This window comes from Oncorhynchus clarkii, chromosome 24 (assembly GCF_045791955.1).
Source record: "Oncorhynchus clarkii lewisi isolate Uvic-CL-2024 chromosome 24, UVic_Ocla_1.0, whole genome shotgun sequence".
Taxonomy (NCBI): Eukaryota; Metazoa; Chordata; class Actinopteri; order Salmoniformes; family Salmonidae; genus Oncorhynchus; species Oncorhynchus clarkii.
The window spans coordinates 41,528,839-41,550,084 of NC_092170.1; the positions used below are offsets into that span (position 1 = coordinate 41,528,839).

Below are 21,246 nucleotides of genomic sequence, written 5' to 3' on the forward strand. Positions count from 1 at the left end.
GTTCAACCAGACTGAAACACTGTGCTCACCATTGTAACAATGGTGAAACATCACAGAATCAGTTTTGGATTCCAGGCTACTAAACTTTCCCCCTCCACACTTCAATCAGAAACTACCACATGTAGTGCTAGAGGTGTCACTACAGTCCCTGGTTCGATTCCAGGCTGTATCACAACCGGCTGTGATTGAGAGTCTCATACGGCGGCGCACAATTGTCCCAGCGTCGTCCGGGTTAGAGTTCGGCCGTCATTGTCAATAATTTGTTCTTAACTGACTTGCCTTGTTAAATAAAGGTTACATTTTTTTTTTAAACTTAAACCATGAGAGATATCTAATTTAACCATGAGTGTTCAAAAAGAACCCTATTCTCTTCATCAGTGGTTCTCAACCAGGGATACTTGGCCTGTCCACAGAGTGTACTTGTGAAGACTCATGAGCCTGTAGGCTTCCTGATATAAAGGTGGTACTCTGGGCAGAACCAAATGTACTTGGTGGTACAGTAATGGAAAACTTTTTGAGAACCACTGCCCAGGGCCCTTGTCAAGAGTAGTGCACTATATATAGGGAATAGGGTTCTATAGGGCCATGGTATAAAGTAGTGCACTATATAGGGAATAGGGTTCTATAGGGCCCTTGTCAAGAGTAGTGCACTCTATATAGGGAATAGGGTTCTATAGGACCCTGGTCTAAAATAGTGCACTATATATAGGGGATAGGGTTCTATAGGGCCCTGGTCTAAAGTAGTGCCCTATATATAGGGAATAGGGTTCTATAGGGTTCTGGTCTAAAGTAGTGCACTATATATAGGGAATAGGGTTCTATAGGGCTCTGGTCTAAAGTAGTGCACTATATATAGGGAATAGGGTTCTATAGGACCCTGGTCTAAAATAGTGCACTATATATAGGGAATAGGGTTCTATAGGGCCCTGGTCTAAAGTAGTGCACTATATATAGGGAATAGGGTTCTATAGGACCCTGGTCTAAAATAGTGCACTATATATAGGGAATAGGGTTCTATAGGGCCCTGGTCTAAAGTAGTGCACTATACAGGGAATAGGGTGCCATTTGGGAGCATTCCACTACAACACCTTCCTTCCAACTATTGGCCTGTGATGTGTACTCTCCATACTGAAACGCTGATTTCTCCACAACCTCTCAGGATTGAGGAAGACTGGGCAGTGTGATCACAGGGTCTTCTATGGACCCCATCACTCCATGGCAGCCATTTTGGTAGTAAGAGGGCAGGTTATTATTGGGAGCCAACTGTAAGGATGTACAGTTGAAGTCGGAAGTTTACATACACCTTAGCCAAATGCATTTAAACAGTTGCAGTTTCACACAATTTCCTGACATTTAATCTGAGTAAAAAATTCCTTGTCTTAGGTCAGTTAGGATCATAACTTTATTTTAAGAATGTGAAATGTCAGAATAATAGTAGAGAATGATTTATTTCAGCTTTTATTTCTTTCATCACATTCCCAGTGGGTCTGAAGTTTACATACACTCAATTAGTATTTGGTAGCATTGCCTTTAAAATTGCTTAACTTGGGTCAAATGTTTTGGGTAGCCTTCCACAAGCTTCCCACAATAAGTTGGGTGAATTGTGGCTCATTCCTCCTGACAGAGCTGGTGTAACTGAGTCAAGTTAGTCGGCCTCCTGGCTCGCACATGCTTTTCCAGTTCTGCCCACAAATTTTCACTTCCTGACTGATGTCTTGAGATGTTGCTTCAATAGATCCACAAAATTTTCCATCCTCATGATGCCATCTATTTTGTGAAGTGCACCAGTCCCTCCTGCAGCAAAGCACCCCCACAACATGATGCTGCCACCCCCGTGCTTCACGGTTGGGATGGTGTTCTTCGGCTTGCAAGCGTCCCCCTTTTTCCTCCAAACATAACGATGGTCATTATGGCCAAACAGTTCTATTTTTGTTTCATCAGACCAGAGGACATTTCTCCAAAAAGTATGATCTTTGTCGCCATGTGCAGTTGCAAACCGTAGTCTGGCTTTTTAATGGCGGTTTTGGAGCAGTGGCTTCTTTCTTGCTGAGCGGTCTTTCAGATTCTGACGATATAGGACTCGTTTTATTGTGGATATAGATACTTTTGTACCTGTTTCCTCCAGCATCTTCACAGGGCCCTTTGCTGTTGTTCTGGGATTGATTTGCACTTTTCGCACCAAAGCACATTCCTCTCTAGGAGACAGAACATGTCTCCTTCCTGAGCGGTATGATGGCTGCGTGGTCCCATGGTGTTTATACTTATATTGTTTGTACAGATGAACGTGGTACCTTCAGGCGTTTGGAAATTGCTCCCAAGGATGAACCAGACTTGTGGAGGTCTACAATTTATATTATGAGGTCTTGGCTGATTTCTTTGATTTTCCCATGATGTCAAGCAAAGAGGCAATGAGTTTGAAGGTTGGCCTTGAAATACATCCACAGATACACCTCCAATTGACTCAAAGGATCAGAAGCTTCTAAAGCCATGACATCATTTTCTGGAATTTTCCAAGCTGTTTAAAGACACAGTCAACTTAGTGTATGTAAACTTCTGACCCACTGGAATTGTGATACAGTGAATTATAAGTGAAATAATCTGTCTGTAAACAATTGTTGGAACCATGACTTGTGTCATGCACAAAGTAGATGTCCTAACCGACTTGCCAAAACTATAGTTTGTTTGCAAGAAGTTTCAAGACTGATTAGTCATACAAATACTCAATGAAAAGGTCTAAAAGTTGGTCACAACTCTTCTGCTCCTCTCTAAACGGAATCCTGTGTGGGAAGCTAGTGACCTCTAGAGGCCTCCGCTGGTAGTGCACTGAATACCCTGGTATTATATACTGTACTGTACCCAGTCCCTGTGTTACTAACACCCTGGTATTATACACTCAGTGGACAGTTTATTAGGTACAGTTCATTAGGAATCTAGTACCTGGTCAACAACAATGTTCAGATACAATGTGTCGTTCAAACGTTGACCAATTGGTATCAAGGTACCTACAGTAACGTGAGCCAGGAAAACATTCCCCACACCAGTACACCACAAGCCTTGTACCGTTGACACCAGGCAGGACCGGTCCATGGAATCATGCCGCTTACACCAAATCCTGACTCGGGATTCGTCAGACCAGACAATTTTTTTCCACTCCTCAATTGTCCAGTGTTGGTGATGGTGATGGTGATGGCCACTGGAGCCTCTTCTTCTTGTTTTTATCTGAAAGGAACACAGTGAACACCACTGTCGTACTGTGTCGGTATTTGTGACCCACCAGTTATCTTGCAAGGTTCTTTCCATTCTCCTTCGACCTCTCTAATCAACGAGTTGGTTTCTACCCACAGGACTGCTGCTGACTGAATGTTTGTTTGTTTGTCCCACCGTTCTCTGTAAATTGAGACACTGTCGTGCGTGAAAAGCCCAGGAGGCCGTTTCTGAGATACTGGAACCGGTGAGCCTGGCACCGACGATGCCACGCTCAAATTCGCTTAGGTCACTCATTTAGCACGTTTTAACGTTCAATCACACAGTAACTGAATGTCTTGATGCCTGTCTGCCTGCTTTATATAGGAAGCCACGACCACGTGACTCACTGTACCTAATAAACTGGCATACTGAGTGTATAATGTGCTGTACTCAGTCTCTGGCTACTAACTTGCTCGGTCATTGACACTAACGTTGTGTCACTCTAAAACAAAGTTAGACTTGATGAAGCTTCACACAGTACAGTGCCTTGCGAAAGTATTCGCCCCCCTTGAACTTTGCGACCTTTTGCCACATTTCAGGCTTCAAACATAAAGATATAAAACTGTATTTTTTTGTGAAGAATCAACAACAAGTGGGACACAATCATGAAGTGGAACGACATTTATTGGATATTTCAAACTTTTTTAACAAATCAAAAACTGAAAAATTGGGCGTGCAAAATTATTCAGCCCCTTTACTTTCAGTGCAGCAAACTCTCTCCAGAAGTTCAGTGAGGATCTCTGAATGATCCAATGTTGACCTAAATGACTAATGATGATAAATACAATCCACCTGTGTGTAATCAAGTCTCCGTATAAATGCACCTGCACTGTGATAGTCTCAGAGGTCCGTTAAAAGCGCAGAGAGCATCATGAAGAACAAAGAACACACCAGGCAGGTCCGAGATACTGTTGTGAAGAAGTTTAAAGCCGGATTTGGATACAAAAAGATTTCCCAAGCTTTAAACATCCCAAGGAGCACTGTGCAAGCGATAATATTGAAATGGAAGGAGTATCAGACCACTGCAAATCTACCAAGACCTGGCCGTCCCTCTAAACTTTCAGCTCATACAAGGAGAAGACTGATCAGAGATGCAGCCAAGAGGCCCATGATCACTCTGGATGAACTGCAGAGATCTACAGCTGAGGTGGGAGACTCTGTCCATAGGACAACGATCAGTCGTATATTGCACAAATCTGGCCTTTATGGAAGAGTGGCAAGAAGAAAGCCATTTCTTAAAGATATCCACAAAAAGTGTCGGTTAAAGTTTGCCACAAGCCACCTGGGAGACACACCAAACATGTGGAAGAAGGTGCTCTGGTCAGATGAAACCAAAATTGAACTTTTTGGCAACAATACAAAACGTTATGTTTGGCGTAAAAGCAACACCCTGAACACACCATCCCCACTGTCAAACATGGTGGTGGCAGCATCATGGTTTGGGCCTGCTTTTCTTCAGCAGGGACAGGGAAGATGGTTAAAATTGATGGGAAGATGGATGGAGCCAAATACAGGACCATTCTGGAAGAAAACCTAATGGAGTCTGCAAAAGACCTGAGACTGGGACGGAGATTTGTCTTCCAACAAGACAATGATCCAAAACATAAAGCAAAATCTACAATGGAATGGTTCAAAAATAAACATATCCAGGTGTTAGAATGGCCAAGTGAAAGTCCAGACCTGAATCCAATCGAGAATATGTGGAAAGAACTGAAAACTGCTGTTCACAAATGCTCTCCATCCAACCTCACTGAGCTCGAGCTGTTTTGCAAGGAGGAATGGGAAAAAAATTCAGTCTCTCGATGTGCAAAACTGATAGAGACATTCCCCAAGCGACTTACAGCTGTAATCGCAGCAAAAGGTGGCGCTACAAAGTATTAACTTAAGGGGGCTGAATAATTTTGCACGCCCAATTTTTCAGTTTGTGCTTTGTTAAAAAAGTTTGAAATATCCAATAAATGTCGTTCCACTTCATGATTGTTGATTCTTTGTTGTTGATTCTTCACAAAAAAAATAGTTTTATATCTTTATGTTTGAAGCCTGAAATGTGGCAAAAGGTCGCAAAGTTCAAGGGGGGCGAATACTTTCGCAAGGCACTGTATATCATTTAACCCCTAGTCCAATTCAACACAGAGGAATCTCAATCTCACTATTTGGTATCAAATACTTGGGTCTCTGTGATGGAGAGGTAAGGGGGTCTCTGTGATGGAGAGGTCAGGGGGTCTCTGTGACGGAGAGGTCAGGGGGTCTCTGTGACGGAGAGGTCAGGGGGTCTCTGTGACGGAGAGGTCAGGGGGTCTCTGTGATGGAAAGGTCAGGGGGTCTCTGTGATGGAGAGGTCAGGGGGTCTCTGTGACGGAGAGGTCAGGGGGTCTCTGTGACGGAGAGGTCAGGGGGTCTCTGTGATGGAGAGGTCAGGGGGTCTCTGTGATGGAAAGGTCAGGGGGTCTCTGTGATGGAGAGGTCAGGGGGTCTCTGTGACGGAGAGGTCAGGGGGTCTCTGTGACGGAGAGGTCATGGGGTCTTTGGTCTCTATGATGGAGAAGGGTACTGATCTTTTTTTTCTTTTTTTTTAACCTCGAGTGTAGGGGGCAGTATTTTGATGTTTGGATGAAAAACATACCCAAATTAAACTGCCTATTTCTCAGGCCCAGAATATGCATATAATTGTCAGATTAGGATAGAAAACACTCTAAAGTTTCCAAAACTGTCAAAATATTGTCTGTGAGTATAACACAACTGATATTGCAGGCGAAAACCTGAGGAAAATCCAACCCGGAAGTGGCTTCTATTTTGAAAGCTACATGCTCCATAGCCTGCCTTCGCTCCATTTAAAGGGATATCAACCAGATTCCTTTTCCTATTGCTTCCCCATGGTATGAACAGTCTTTAGACATAGTTTCAGGCTTTTATTTTGAAAAATTAGCGAGAAAGATCACATTGAGTCATTGTATGGCTGGGTGCCAGCAGTGTTTTTTATGAGCAATAAAAGCTTGGAGCAGCCATTTTCTCTCTCTCTCCTATTGAAGAAGCTACAGTCCCGGTTGATATATTATCAATTTATATTGTAAAAACAACCTGAGGATTGATTAAAAAACGTTTGAAATGTTTCTACGAAGATTACGGATACTATTTGGAATTTTCGTCTGCCCCGTCGTGACAGCTCGAGCCTGTGGATTTCTGAACATAACGTGCCAAACAAATGGAGGTATTTTGGATATAAAAATAATCTTTACGGAACAAAAGGAACATTTATTGTGTAACTGGGAGTCTCGTGAGTGCAAACATCTGAAGATCATCAAAGGTAAGCGATTTAATTTATTGCTTTTCTGACTTTCGTGACCAATCTACTTGGCTGCTAGCTGTTTGTAATGTTTTGTCTACTGAGAGAGATATCCTTACATAAACGCTTGTTGTGCTTTCGCCAAAAAGCTTGATTGAAATCTGACATGCCAGGTGGATTAACAACAAGCTAAACTGTGCTATATTGCACTATTTTTTTTTGTAATTTAATTTGAATTTGGCGCTCTGCAATTCAGCGGTGGTTGACAGAAATGATCCCGCTAACGGGATGGGTGCATCAAGAACTTTATTTAAATAGGCAAGTCAGTTAAGAACAAATTATTTACAATGACAGCCTCCCAGGGAACAGTGGGTTAAACTACCTTGTTCAGGGGCAGAACAACAGATTTTTACCTTGGCAGTTCGGGGATTCGATCTAGCAGCCTTTCAGTTAGTGGCCTAATGCTCTAACCACTAGGCTACCTGCCTCTAACCACTAGGCTACCTGCCTCTAACCACTAAGCTACCTGCCTCTAACCACTAAGCTACCTGCCTCTAACCACTAGGCTACCTGCCTCTAACCACTAGGCTACCTGCCTCTAACCACTAGGCTACCTGCCTCTAACCACTAGGCTACCTGCCTCTAACCACTAGGCTACCTGCCTCTAACCACTAGGCTACCTGCCTCTAACCACTAGGCTACCTGCCTCTAACCACTAGGCTACCTGCCTCTAACCACTAGGCTACCTGCCTCTAACCACTAGGCTACCTGCCACCCCTCTAAACCACTAGGCTACCTGCCTCTAACCACTAGGCTACCTGCCTCTAACCACTAGGCTACCTGCCTCTAACCACTAGGCTACCTGCCTCTAACCACTAGGCTACCTGCCTCTAACCACTAGGCTACCTGCCTCTAACCACTAGGCTACCTGCCTCTAACCACTAGGCTACCTGCCACCCCTGGTGAATAGTGGTGAATAGTAGAGAATAATAAAATGCGGGCAGTCACAGTGTGATCCAACTAACGAGCATAAAGACAGCTCCAAACGTCTGACAGCAACCAATCAACCATGGCATTCTGTGACCGGGTGCTTGTAAACAACATCTAAATACCAGGTCCAGAACCAGGACCAGACCTAGCACTGGAACCAGGACCCAGCCAACACCCCTCTCCTTTTCCCCTGTTCTCTCCTTCATCCAGGCTAGGATGGTCAACCTGGAGCCTTCATCCTGGACAGGATGGTCAACCTGGAGCCTTCATCCTGGCCAGGATGGTCAACCTGGAGCCTTCATCCTGGCCAGGATGGTCAACCTGGAGCCTTCATCCTGGATAGGATGGTCAACCTGGAGCCTTCATCCTGGCCAGGATGGTCAACCTGGAGCCGTCATCCTGGCCAGGATGGTCAACCTGGAGCCTTCATCCAGGCCAGGATGGTCAACCTGGAGCCTTCATCCTGGATAGGATGGTCAACCTGGAGCCTTCATCCTGGCCAGGATGGTCAACCTGGAGCCTTCATCCTGGCCAGGATGGTCAACCTGGAGCCTTCATCCAGGCCAGGATGGTCAACCTGGAGCCTTCATCCAGGCCAGGATGGTCAACCTGGAGCCTTCATCCAGGCCAGGATGGTCAACCTGGAGCCTTCGCCCTTCACTGGTCCGGCTGGAGGGATAGAGGGCCCACGTCTCCCTCTCTTCCACAGGTTTGAGAGGTGTAAAGAGGGGTAAGAGAGGGAGTGAGCTGTGCTGGATGCAGAGGATGGATGGGCAGGTGGAGGGGTGGAGTGGTGGTATCTGGCTCCTCTCTACCTCTCCTCTTCCTCCTGCCCTGTTCATCCTCCTCTTCATCACTTGTTCTCGATGAGAGACTGGACCTTGTGCACCAGGTCTCTGGCGATCTGAAGGATGTGCTGCACGTCATGACGTTCTGCCCTCTCTGTTACACACACACACACACACAGAGGAAGTCAGCGATATGGTTTTATACACACACACACACACACACACACACACACACACACACACACACACACACACACACACACACAGGAAGTCAGGGAGCTGGTTTTCTACACTATATATCTGTAGTGAACACAGTTTGCCTCCACCTTTGTGCTCCATCCCAACACATTTCACCATGTTCTAGTTGGAGGCTCCTGATTGGTGCAGCGGTCTAAGGCACTGCATCTCAGTGCTAGAGGCGTCACTACAGACCCTGGTTCGTATCCAGGCTGTATCACAACCGGTCGTGAGTGGGAGACGGCGCACAATTGACCCAGCGTCGTCCGGGTTTGGCCTGGTGTAGGCCGTCATTGTAAATAAGAGTTTGTTCTTAAACTGACTTGCCTTGTTAAATTAAATGTTTTTATTTTATCATTACATATTGCACTACTTTTGACCAGAGCCATAGGGCCCATCCCAACACATTTCACTTGGTCTAAAGTAGTGCACTATATAGGGAATAGGGTTCTATAGGGCCCTGGTCTAAAGTAGTGCACTATATATAGGGAATAGGGTTCTATAGGGCCCTGGTCTAAAGTAGTGCACTATATATAGGGAATAGGGTTCTATAGGGCCCTGGTCTAAAGTAGTGCACTATATAGGGAATAGGGTTCTATGGGGCCCTGGTCTAAAGTAGTGCACTATATATAGGGAATAGGGTTCTATAGGGTCCTGGTCTAAAGTAGTGCACTATATATAGGGAATAGGGTTCTATAGGGCCCTGGTCTAAAGTAGTGCTCTGTCTGTCTGTCTGTCTGTCTGTCTGTCTGTCTGTCTGTCTGTCTGTCTGTCTCTGTCTCTGTCTCTGTCTCTGTCTCTGTCTCTGTCAGTCAGTCACCGTTGAAGAAGGTGATGATGTCAGTGAAGTCCATGGTATTGTCTCTGATGATCTCTCTGTAGACCTCTACCAGAGCCAGGGCCAGGAACAGGATGAAGTGCTGAGAGGAGATGTGAGGGGCCACCCAGATCACCTCCCATACTGAGAACACATCCTGGTACAGCAGCTCTGGAGGGGAGAGACACACACACCCACAAACACACACAGAGGAGACACACACACAGAGGACACACACACACACAGAGGACACACACACACACACAGAGGACACACACACAGAGGAGACACACACACAGAGGAGACACAGGACACACAGAGGACACACAGGACACACACACAGAGGAGACACACACACACACACACACAGAAGAGACACACACACACACACACACACACAGAGGACACACACACACACAGAGGAGGCACACACACAGAGGACACACACAGAGGAGACACACACACACACACAGAGGAGACACAGAGGAGACACACACACACACACACACACAGAGGAAACACACACACACACACAGGAAACACACACACACACAGAGGACACACACACACACAGAGGACACACACACACACACACACACACACACACAGAGGACACACACAGACAGAGGACACACACAGACAGAGGACACACACAGACAGAGGACACACACACACACACACAGAAGACACACACACACACACACACAGAGGACACACACACACACACACAGAGGACACACACACACACAGAGGACACACACACACACACAGAGAACACACACACAGAGGAGACACACACACAGAGGAGACACAGGACACACAGAGGACACACAGGACACACACACAGAGGATACACACACACACACACACACACAGAAGAGACACACACACACACACACACACAGAGGAAACATACACACACAGAGGACACACACACACAGGACACACACACACACACACAGGACACACACACACACACACACACAGAGGACACACACAGACAGAGGACACACACAGACAGAGGACACACACACACACACAGAGGACACACACACACACACAGAGGACACACACACAGAGGAGACACACACACAGAGGAGACACAGGACACACAGAGGACACACAGGACACACACACAGAGGAGACACACACACACACACACACAGAGGAGACACACACACACACACACACACACACACACACACACACAGAGGAAACACACACACACACACAGAGGAAACACACACACACACAGAGGACACACACACACACACACACACACAGAGGACACACACACACACACAGAGGGCACACACACACACACACAGAGGACACACACACACAGAGGACACACACACAGAGGACACACACAGACAGGACACACACACACAGAGGACACACACACACACACACACATACATACATACATACATACATACACACACACACACAGAGGACACACACACACACACACACATAGGACACACACACACAGAGGAGACGCACACACACAGAGAGGACACACACACATACACACACACACACAGAGGACACAAACAGTTATTTGCATTGTATTTCAACTCCAATCTGAAATGTCATACAGTGTACCACTGGCTCATATCATATAAAACCACTGGCTCATATCGTATAAAACCACTGGCTCATATCGTATAAAACTACTGGCTCATATCATATAAAACCACTGGCTCATATCGTATAAAACCACTGGCTCATATCATATAAAACCACTGGCTCATATCATATAAAACCACTGGCTCATATCATATAAAACCACTGGCTCATATCATATAAAACCACTGGCTCATATCATTTAAAACCACTGGCTCATATCATATAAAACCACTGGCTCATATCATATAAAACCACTGCCTCATATCATATAAAACCACTGGCTCATATCGTATAAAACCACTGGCTCATATCATATAAAACCACTGGCTCATATCATATCAAACTACCTGCTGAAGACAGAACCAAGGTTGGTAAAACTCCTGGCTCATATCATATAAAACTGAAGACAGAACCAAGGTTGGTAAAACTCCTGGCTCATATCATATAAAACCACTGGCTCATATCGTATAAAACCCCTGGCTCATATCGTATAAAACCACTGGCTCATATCGTATAAAACCACTGGCTCATATCGTATAAAACTCCTGGCTCATATCATATAAAACCACTGGCTCATATCGTATAAAACCACTGGCTCATATCGTATAAAACCACTGGCTCATATCGTATAAAACCACTGGCTCATATCATATAAAACCACTGGCTCATATCGTATAAAACCACTGGCTCATATCGTATAAAACCACTGGCTCATATCATATCAAACTCCCTACTGAAGACAGAACCAAGGTTGGTAAAACTCCTGGCTCATATCGTATAAAACTCCCTACTGAAGACAGAACCAAGGTTGGTAAAACTCCTGGCTCATATCATATCAAACTACCTGCTGAAGACAGAACCAAGGTTGGTAAAACTCCTGGCTCATATCATATAAAACTACCTGCTGAAGACAGAACCAAGGTTGGTAAAACTCCTGGCTCATATCATATAAAACTGAAGACAGAACCAAGGTTGGTAAAACTCCTGGCTCATATCATAGAAAACTCCCTACTGAAGACAGAACCAAGGTTGGTAAAACTCCTGGCTCATATCATAGAAAACTCCCTACTGAAGACAGAACCAAGGTTGGTAAAACTCCTGGCTCATATCATATAAAACTGAAGACAGAACCAAGGTTGGTAAAACTCCTGGCTCATATCATAGAAAACTCCCTACTGAAGACAGAACCAAGGTTGGTAAAACTCCTGGCTCATATCATAGAAAACTCCCTACTGAAGACAGAACCAAGGTTGGTAAAACTCCTGGCTCATATCATATAAAACTCCCTACTGAAGACAGAACCAAGGTTGGTAAAACTCCTGGCTCATTTCATATAAAACTCCCTACTGAAGACAGAACCAAGGTTGGTAAAACTCCTGGGTCATATCATATAAAACTGAAGACAGAACCAAGGTTGGTAAAACTCCTGGCTCATATCATATAAAACCACTGGCTCATATCGTATAAAACCACTGGCTCATATCGTATAAAACCACTGGCTCATATCGTATAAAACCACTGGCTCATATCGTATAAAACCACTGGCTCATATCGTATAAAACCACTGGCTCATATCGTATAAAACTCCTGGCTCATATCATATAAAACTCCCTACTGAAGACAGTACCAAGGTTGGTAAAACTCCTGGCTCATATCATAGAAAACTCCCTACTGAAGACAGAACCAAGGTTGGTAAAACTCCTGGCTCATATCATATAAAACTGAAGACGGAACCAAGGTTGGTAAAACTCCTGGCTCATATCATATAAAACTCCCTACTGAAGACAGAACCAAGGTTGGTAAAACTCCTGGCTCATATCATAGAAAACTCCCTACTGAAGACAGAACTAAGGTTGGTAAAACGCATGGCACTTCACATACAGTTGTAGTCAGAAGTTTATATACACCTTAGCCAAATACATTTAAACTCAAGTTTTTCACAATTCCTGACATTTAATCCTAGTAAAAAGTCCCTGTTTTAGGTCAGTTAGGATCACCACTTTATTTTAAGAATGTGAAATGTCAGAATAATTGTAGATTATGTAGATAATTGTAATTTATTTAATTTCAGCTTTTATTTCTTTCATCACATTCCCAGTGGGTCAGAAGTGTACATACACTTAATTAGTATTTGGTAGCATTGCCTTTAAATTGTTCTCTTGGGTCAAATGTTTTGGGTAGCCTTCCACAAGCTTCCCACAATAAGTTGGGTGAATTTTGGCCCATTCCTCCTGACAGAGCTGATGTAACTGAGTCAGGTTTGTAGGCCTCCTTGCTCGCACACACTTTTTCAGTTCTGCCCACAAATTTTCTCCGTGATTGAGATCAGGGCTTTGTGATGGCGACTCCAATACCTTGACTTTGTTGTCCTTAAGCCATTTTGCCAAAACTTTAGAAGTATGCTTGAGGTCATTATCCATTGGGAAGACCCATTTGCGACCAAGCTTTAACTTCCTGACTGATTTTGCTTCAATATATCCACAAACTTTTCCTGCCTCATGATGCCATCTATTTTGTGAAGTGCACCAGTCCCTCGTGCAGCAAAGCACCCCATAACATGATGCTGCCACCCCCGTGCTTCACGGTTGGGATGGTGTTCTTCGGCTTGCAAGCCTCCCCCTTTATCCTCCAAACATAACAATGGTCATTATGGCCAAACAGTTCATTTTAATTCATCAGACCAGAGGACATTTCTCCAAGAAGTACGATCTTTGTCCCCAAGTGCAGTTGCAAACTGTAGTCTGGCTTTTTTATGGAGATTTTGGAGCAGTGGCTTCTTCCTTGCTGAGCGACCTTTCAGTTTATGTCGATATAGGACTCGTATTACTGTGGATATAGATGCTTTTGTACCTGTTTCCTCCAGCATCTTCTCAGGGTCCTTTGCTGTTGTTCTGGGATTGATTTGCACTTTTCGCACCAAAGTACATTCATCTCTAGGAGACAGAACGTGTCTCCTTCCTGAGCGGTATGACGCCTGGTTACATGGTGTTTATACTTGAGTACTATTGTTTGTACAGATGAACGTGGTACCTTCAGGCATTTGGAAATTGCTCCCAAGGATGAAGCAGTGAGTAATATACTCGGAAGCGGTGGATGGTGTGCACGCCTCCTGAGTCGGACTAGAAGTCCACTCCTTCATCCTCTTGTCCGGCGTCGTCATCTTGGAGCAGCCCCCCCCCCCCCCAGGAGGAATGGAACTGCCTCGGGGAGTTCACACAAAAAGGATCCAATTCAGGGAAGTCAAATTTCTGGTTGAAATGTTGATGAGTGACCGCCAAAAAAGCTTCAAAATCCCCCTCAACAAAATGTAATTAAATGAATGAAAAGTGTTGTTTCTGAAGAATATCATACCTCTTTTGAACTCCAACAGGAACCAGCGGTAGCAGAAATAGAAGTGGGTGGAGTCTCCATTCTGATGCATCAGCTCAAACAGCTCCGAGTCCAGGATCTGATGACGTCATCAAACAGACACCACACCAGAGCGGACCACAGGTTAGGGGTCACGTTAGGATCATTAGAGCGAGCACGCGCGCACTCACACGCACACACAGTCAGGGCGGCAGGTAGCCTAGTGGTTAGAGCGTTGGGCCAGTAACCGAAAGGTTGCTAAATCGAATCCCTGAGCTGACAAGGTCAAAAAATCTGTTGCCCCTAAAACAAGGCAGTTAACTCACTGTTCCTAGGCCGTCATTGTAAAATAATAATTTGTTCTTAACTGACTTGCCCTAGTTAACTAAAGGTTAAATAAAGGTTAACTAAAGGTTAACTAACGGTTAACTAAAGGTTAAATAAAGGTTAAATAAAGGTTAACTAAAGGTTAACTAACGGTTAACTAAAGGTTAAATCAAGGTTAAGTAAATAAACACCAGACCTGTATGAGGGACCTCATATTGGTGAAGTGTGTGTCCATGGCTCCGCCGTTGGGGAAGTTCTGGCTCATCCTCTTCATCAGCTGGGTGAAACAGCTGTACGCCAGGCACTCTGGGGGAGGAAGAAGGGAAGGGAAGGGGGGGGTCAACAAATACTCTGGGGGAGGGAGGAAGGCATGGAGAGGGAGGAAGGCATGGAGAGGGAGGAGGGGGGGTGCGAGGGTCAACATATACTCTGGGGGAGGGAGGAAGGCATGGAGAGGGAGGAGGGGGGGGTGCGAGGCGAGGGTCAACATATACTCTGGGAGAGGGAGGAAGGCATGGAGAGGGAGGAGGGGGGGGGCGAGGCGAGGGTCAACACATACTCTGGGAGAGGGAGGAGGAGGAGGAGGGCGAGGCGAGGGTCAACACATACTCTGGGAGAGGGAGGAGGAGGAGGAGGGCGAGGCGAGGGTCAACACATACTCTGGGAGAGGGAGGAGGAGGGGGGGGCGAGGCGAGGGTCAACACATACTCTGGGAGAGGGAGGAGGAGGGCGGGGCGAGGCGAGGGTCAACACATACTCTGGGAGAGGGAGGAGGAGGAGGAGGAGGGTGAGGCGAGGGTCAACACATACTCTGGGAGAGGGAGGAGGAGGAGGAGGGCGAGGCGAGGGTCAACACATACTCTGGGAGAGGGAGGAGGAGGAGGAGGGCGAGACGAGGGTCAACACATACTCTGGGAGAGGGAGGAAGGCATGGAGAGGGAGGAGGGGGGGGGGGCGAGGCGAGGGTCAACACTCTGGGGGGGAACTGTACGTTTTCTGTATATTGTGACCAAGGTCTAGACACATACATTCCCCTTCACTCACTGATCACTGTGTAATGCAACGGCTAATGGGCAAAAGCTAATTGCAAATGGCTATAATTGCTAATGTATCATTACTAATTGCTAGCTAACAGCTAACGGCAAATGGCTAACAGGCTTCATAGGGCCCTGGTGCAGAGTATAGGGAATAGGGCCCCATTTGGGAGGCAGCCATGTTGACTGAGGTTCCATGTTGACTGAGGTTCCATGTTGACTGAGGTTCCATGTTGACTGAGGTTCCTACCATCGTCCAGGATGACCATGAGAGGAGCCAGCAGGTCACACATCCCCTGGACATAACCCATCTCCAGGTGATCCCACACATAGCTGGGACAGGATGGGGAAACAAAAGGGGGGAAGAGGGGAGAAAGAAGAGGGGTAAGAGGGGGTAAAGAAGAGGGATAAGAGGGGGGAAAGAAGAGGGATAAGAGGGGGGAAAGAAGAGGGGTAAGAGGGGGGAAAGAAGAGGGGTAAGAGGGGGGAAAGAAGAGGGGTAAGAGGGGGAAAGAAGAGGGGTAAGAGGGGGTAAAGAAGAGGGGTAAGAGGGGGTAAAGAAGAGGGGTAAGAGGGGGGAAAGAAGAGGGGTAAGAGGGGGGAAAGAAGAGGGGTAAGAGGGGGGAAAGAAGAGGGGTAAGAGGGGGGAAAGAAGAGGGGTAAGAGGGGGGAAAGAAGAGGGTGGAGGAAGATTGGGGAAAAAGGGGGGAGGAAGAGGGGTAAGAGGGGGAAAAGAAGAGGGGTAAGAGGTGGAGGAAGAGGGGGGGAAAGAGGTGGAGGAAGAGGGGGGGAAAGAGGTGGAGGAAGAAGGAGGAAGAGGGGGAAAAGAAGAGGGGGGAAGAAGGGGGAAGAGGGGGAAAAGAAGAGGGGGGGAAGAAGGGGGAAGAGGGGGAAAAGAAGAGGGGGGGAAGAAGGGGGAAGAGGGGGAAAAGAAGAGGGGGGGAAGAAGGGGGAAGAGGGGGAAAAGAAGAGGGAAACACAAAGAAGAGACGCTGAAAAAGAGTGAAATAATGAGCGATCGAGTGAGCAGATAAAAGTGTGTGTGCGTGCATGTGTTTGTTTACCTGCACATGATGTTGCGTAGTTTCTCCAGGTTAGCGGTCGTAAAGTAGCAGTAGTTACGGTCACAGCGTTGAACATCTTTATTTATCCTGTGGAGGTTCAGAGCCACTGTGTCCAACAGCTCAATCTGCACACACACACATACACACACGCTTCAATTTGATCTGTTTCAGTTCACATAAAGAGTAAATATCAATGCAGTAAAATTGCCTTCAGAGCAGTACCCAGAACAGTACTCAGAACAGTACTCAGAACAGTACCCAGAACAGTACTCAGAACAGTACCCAGAACAGTACTCAGAACAGTACTCAGAACAGTACCCAGCACAGTACCCAGAACAGTACTCAGAACAGTACCCAGAACAGTACTCAGAACAGTACTCAGAACAGTACTCAGAACAGTACCCAGAACAGTACCCAGAACAGTACCCAGAACAGCATCCAGAACAGTACTCAGAACAGTACCCAGAACAGTACTCAGAACAGTACCCAGAACAGTACCCAGAACAGTACTCAGAACAGTACCCAGAACAGTACTCAGAACAGCATCCAGAACAGTACTCAGAACAGTACTCAGAACAGTACCCAGAACAGTACTCAGAACAGTACTCAGAACAGTAATCAGAACCGCATCCAGAACAGTACTCAGAACAGTACTCAGAACAGTACCCAGAACAGCATCCAGAACAGCATCCAGAACAGCATCCAGAACAGCATCCAGAACAGTATTGAGAACAGTACCCAGAACAGTACTCAGAACAGTACTCAGAACAGTACCCAGAACAGTACTCAGAACAGTACTCAGAACAGTACCCAGAACAGTACTCAGAACAGTACTCAGAACAGTACTCAGAACAGTACTTAGAACAGTACTCAGAACCGCATCCAGAACAGTACTCAGAACAGTACTCAGAACAGTACCCAGAATAGTACTCAGAACAGTACCCAGAACAGTACTCAGAACAGCATCCAGAACAGTACCCAGAAAAGTACCCAGAACAGTACCCAGAACAGCATCCAGAACAGCATCCAGAACAGTACCCAGAACAGTACCCAGAACAGTACTCAGAACAGTACCCAGAACAGTACCCAGAACAGTACCCAGAACAGCATCCAGAACAGTACCCAGAACAGCATCCAGAACAGCATCCAGAACAGCACCCAGAACAGCATCCAGAACAGCATCCAGAACAGCACCCAGAACAGTACCCAGAAAAGCATCCAGAACAGCATCCAGAACAGTATCCAGAACAGTACTCAGAACAGTACCCAGAACAGTACTCCCCCCCCCCTTGGGTTGTGCCGTGGCGGAGGTCTTTGTGGGCTATACTCAGCCTTGTCTCAGGATGGTAAGTTGGTGGTTGAAGATATCCCTCTAGTGTTGTGGGGGCTGTGCTTTGGCAAAGTGGGTGGGGTTATATCCTTCCTGTTTGGCCCTGTCCGGGGGTGTCCTCGGATGGGGCCACAGTGTCTCCTGACCCCTCCTGTCTCAGCCTCCAGTATTTATGCTGCAGTAGTTTATGTGTCGGGGGGCTAGGGTCAGTTTGTTATATCTGGAGTACTTCTCCTGTCCTATTCGGTGTCCTGTGTGAATCTAAGTGTGCGTTCTCTAATTCTCTCCTTCTCTCTTTCTCTCTCTCGGAGGACCTGAGCCCTAGGACCATGCCCCAGGACTACCTGACATGATGACTCCTTGCTGTCCCCAGTCCACCTGGCTGTGCTGCTGCTCCAGTTTCAACTGACCTGAGCCATAGGACCATGCCCAAGGAATACCTGACATGATGACTCCTTGCTGTCCCCAGTCCACCTGACTGTGCTGCTGCTCCAGTTTCAACTATTCTGCCTTATTATTATTCGACCATGCTGGTCATTTATGAACATTTGAACATCTTGACCATGTTTTGTTATAATCTCCACCCGGCACAGCCAGAAGAGGACTGGCCACCCCACATAGCCTGGTTCCTCTCTAGGTTTCTTCCTAGGTTTTGGCCTTTCTAGGGAGTTTTTCCTAGCCACCGTGCTTCTACACCTGCATTGCTTGCTGTTTGGGGTTTTAGGCTGGGTTTCTGTACAGCACTTTGAGATATCAGCTGATGTACGAAGGGCTATATAAATACATTTGATTTGATTTGATTACTCAGAACAGTACCCAGAACAGTACTCAGAACAGTACTCAGAACAGTACCCAGAACAGTACCCAGAACAGTACTCAGAACAGTACTCAGAACAGTACCCAGAACAGTACTCAGAACAGTACCCAGAAGAGTACTCAGAACAGTACCCAGAACAGTACCCAGAACAGCATCCAGAACAGTACTCAGAACAGCATCCAGAACAGCATCCAGAACAGTACTCAGAACAGTACCCAGAACAGTACTCAGAACAGTACTCAGAACAGTACTCAGAACAGTACCCAGAACAGTTCTCAGAACAGTACCCAGAACAGTACCCAGAACAGTACTCAGAACAGTACTCAGAACAGCACCCAGAACAGTACTCAGAACAGTACTCAGAACAGTACACAGAACAGTACTCAGAACAGTACTCAGAACAGTACCCAGAACAGCATCCAGAACAGTACCCAGAACAGCATCCAGAACAGTACTCAGAACAGCATCCAGAACAGTACCCAGAACAGTACCCAGAACAGTACCCAGAACAGTACTCAGAACAGTACTCAGAACAGTACCCAGAACAGTACCCAGAACAGTACTCAGAACAGTACTCAGAACAGTACTCAGAACAGTACTCAGAACAGTACCCAGAACAGTACCCAGAACAGTACTCAGAACAGTACTCAGAACAGTACTCAGAACAGCATCCAGAACAGTACTCAGAACAGTACCCAGAACAGTACCCAGAACAGTACTCAGAACAGTACTCAGAACAGTACTCAGAACAGTACCCAGAACAGTACCCAGAACAGTACCCAGAACAGTACTCAGAACAGTACTCAGAACAGTACCCAGAACAGTACCCAGAACAGTACCCAGAACAGTACTCAGAACAGTACTCAGAACAGTACTCAGAACAGCATCCAGAACAGTACTCAGAACAGTACCCAGAACAGTACCCAGAACAGTACTCAGAACAGTACTCAGAACAGTACTCTGAACAGTACCCAGAACAGTACTCAGAACAGTACTCAGAAAAGTACTCAGAACAGTACTCAGAACAGTACGTGTGTGTTTCGATATGCAATTCAATGATGCTCCCTGTGAGTGCAGGGAGTCTTTATTGAGTATCTGTCGCTGTGTGTGTGTGTGTGTGTGTGTGTGTGTGTGTGTGTGTGTGTGTGTGTGTGTGTGTGTGTGTGTGTGTGTGTGTGTGTGTGTGTGTCCAGTACTTACCGTATAGGAGGAGAGTGAAGGCATCCCCTCTGCTCCTCCATTCTCATTGGTCATCAACTTATCCAGCTGACTGCACAGCATCTCCTCACTCAACCAATCCTGTCGCCCCTTCTCCTCCGTCACACTGCACGAGTGTGGCCGAGCCTCCTCCCCTGCTCCCCCCTCCTCCCCTGCTCCCCCTTTCTCCTCCGTGCTCTGTCCATCGTTGATAGAGGAGAGAATCTGAGAGTGCCCGGAGGTGACAGAGTAGTTCCGGGAGGATGGGAGGCCGGAGTCAGGGGAGTCAAACTCCACTAGGGGACGCTCATCAGGAGCTAGTGCCCCACTGACTGTGGGGAGAATCACTGTAGAGTGGCCGGGGGTGTCTCTCCCTCCCCCTCCTGGGGTTTCCTGCCCCCCCGCCCCTGCGTCGGGCTCATCCACTGACATGAACACCTGGCAAGAGGGAGGAGGGAGGAGAAAGCAGGAGGGTTGGGGAGGACGGAGAAGGGCGGAGGAGGAGGGAGGAAGGGGGAGGAGGGAGGAAAAGGAGGGAGAAGGCAGGAGGCTTGAGGAGGACGGAGAAGGGGGGAGGAGGAGGGAGGAAGGGGGGAGAATGCAGAAGACTTGAGGAGGACGGAGAAAGGGCGAGGAGGGAGGATAAGGGGGGAGAAGGCAGGAGGATAAAGAAGGGGCGAGGAGGAGGGAGGAAAGGGAGGGAGAAGGCAGGAGGATTGAGGAGGACGGAGAAGGGGGGAGGAGGAGGGAAGAGGGGTAGAGATGTTGGGGGTTTTATAAACAGCTAAAACAAACAGGAAAACTACCCTTTCTAGTTATGTGTAATGTTTGCACGTGTTTTTATAATGATTTAAAAAATGTACTTTATTCAACCAATCAATCAACCAACCAATCAATCAATCAATCAACCAACCAACCAACCAACCAATCAATCAATCAATCAATCAACCAACCAATTAATCAATCAATTAACCAATCAACCAACCAATTAATCAACCAACCAGGAAACCAACCAATTAATCAATCAATCAACCAACCAACCAATCAATCAATCAATCAACCAACCAATTAATCAATCAATTAACCAATCAACCAACCAATTAATCAACCAACCAGGAAACCAACCAATTAATCAA

General features: G+C 46.5%; 1 protein-coding gene across 1 annotated transcript in view; it reads right to left on the bottom strand.

The window, feature by feature from the left end:
• Window positions 1–7,335: 7,335 nt before the first annotated feature.
• Window positions 7,336–21,246, bottom strand: part of LOC139383137 (small G protein signaling modulator 2-like) — a 121,267-nt gene continuing 107,356 nt past the window's right edge. Inside the window, exons 18-25 of the mRNA XM_071127492.1 lie at window positions 20,114–20,548; window positions 16,767–16,891; window positions 15,953–16,035; window positions 14,865–14,974; window positions 14,345–14,441; window positions 9,365–9,532; window positions 8,065–8,461; window positions 7,336–7,790 (exon numbers count right to left, since the gene is read on the bottom strand). Coding sequence (XP_070983593.1) covers window positions 8,373–8,461; window positions 9,365–9,532; window positions 14,345–14,441; window positions 14,865–14,974; window positions 15,953–16,035; window positions 16,767–16,891; window positions 20,114–20,548 — 1,107 coding nt within the window. The 3' untranslated portion in view covers window positions 7,336–7,790; window positions 8,065–8,372. The remainder of the gene's footprint in view (window positions 7,791–8,064; window positions 8,462–9,364; window positions 9,533–14,344; window positions 14,442–14,864; window positions 14,975–15,952; window positions 16,036–16,766; window positions 16,892–20,113; window positions 20,549–21,246) is intronic.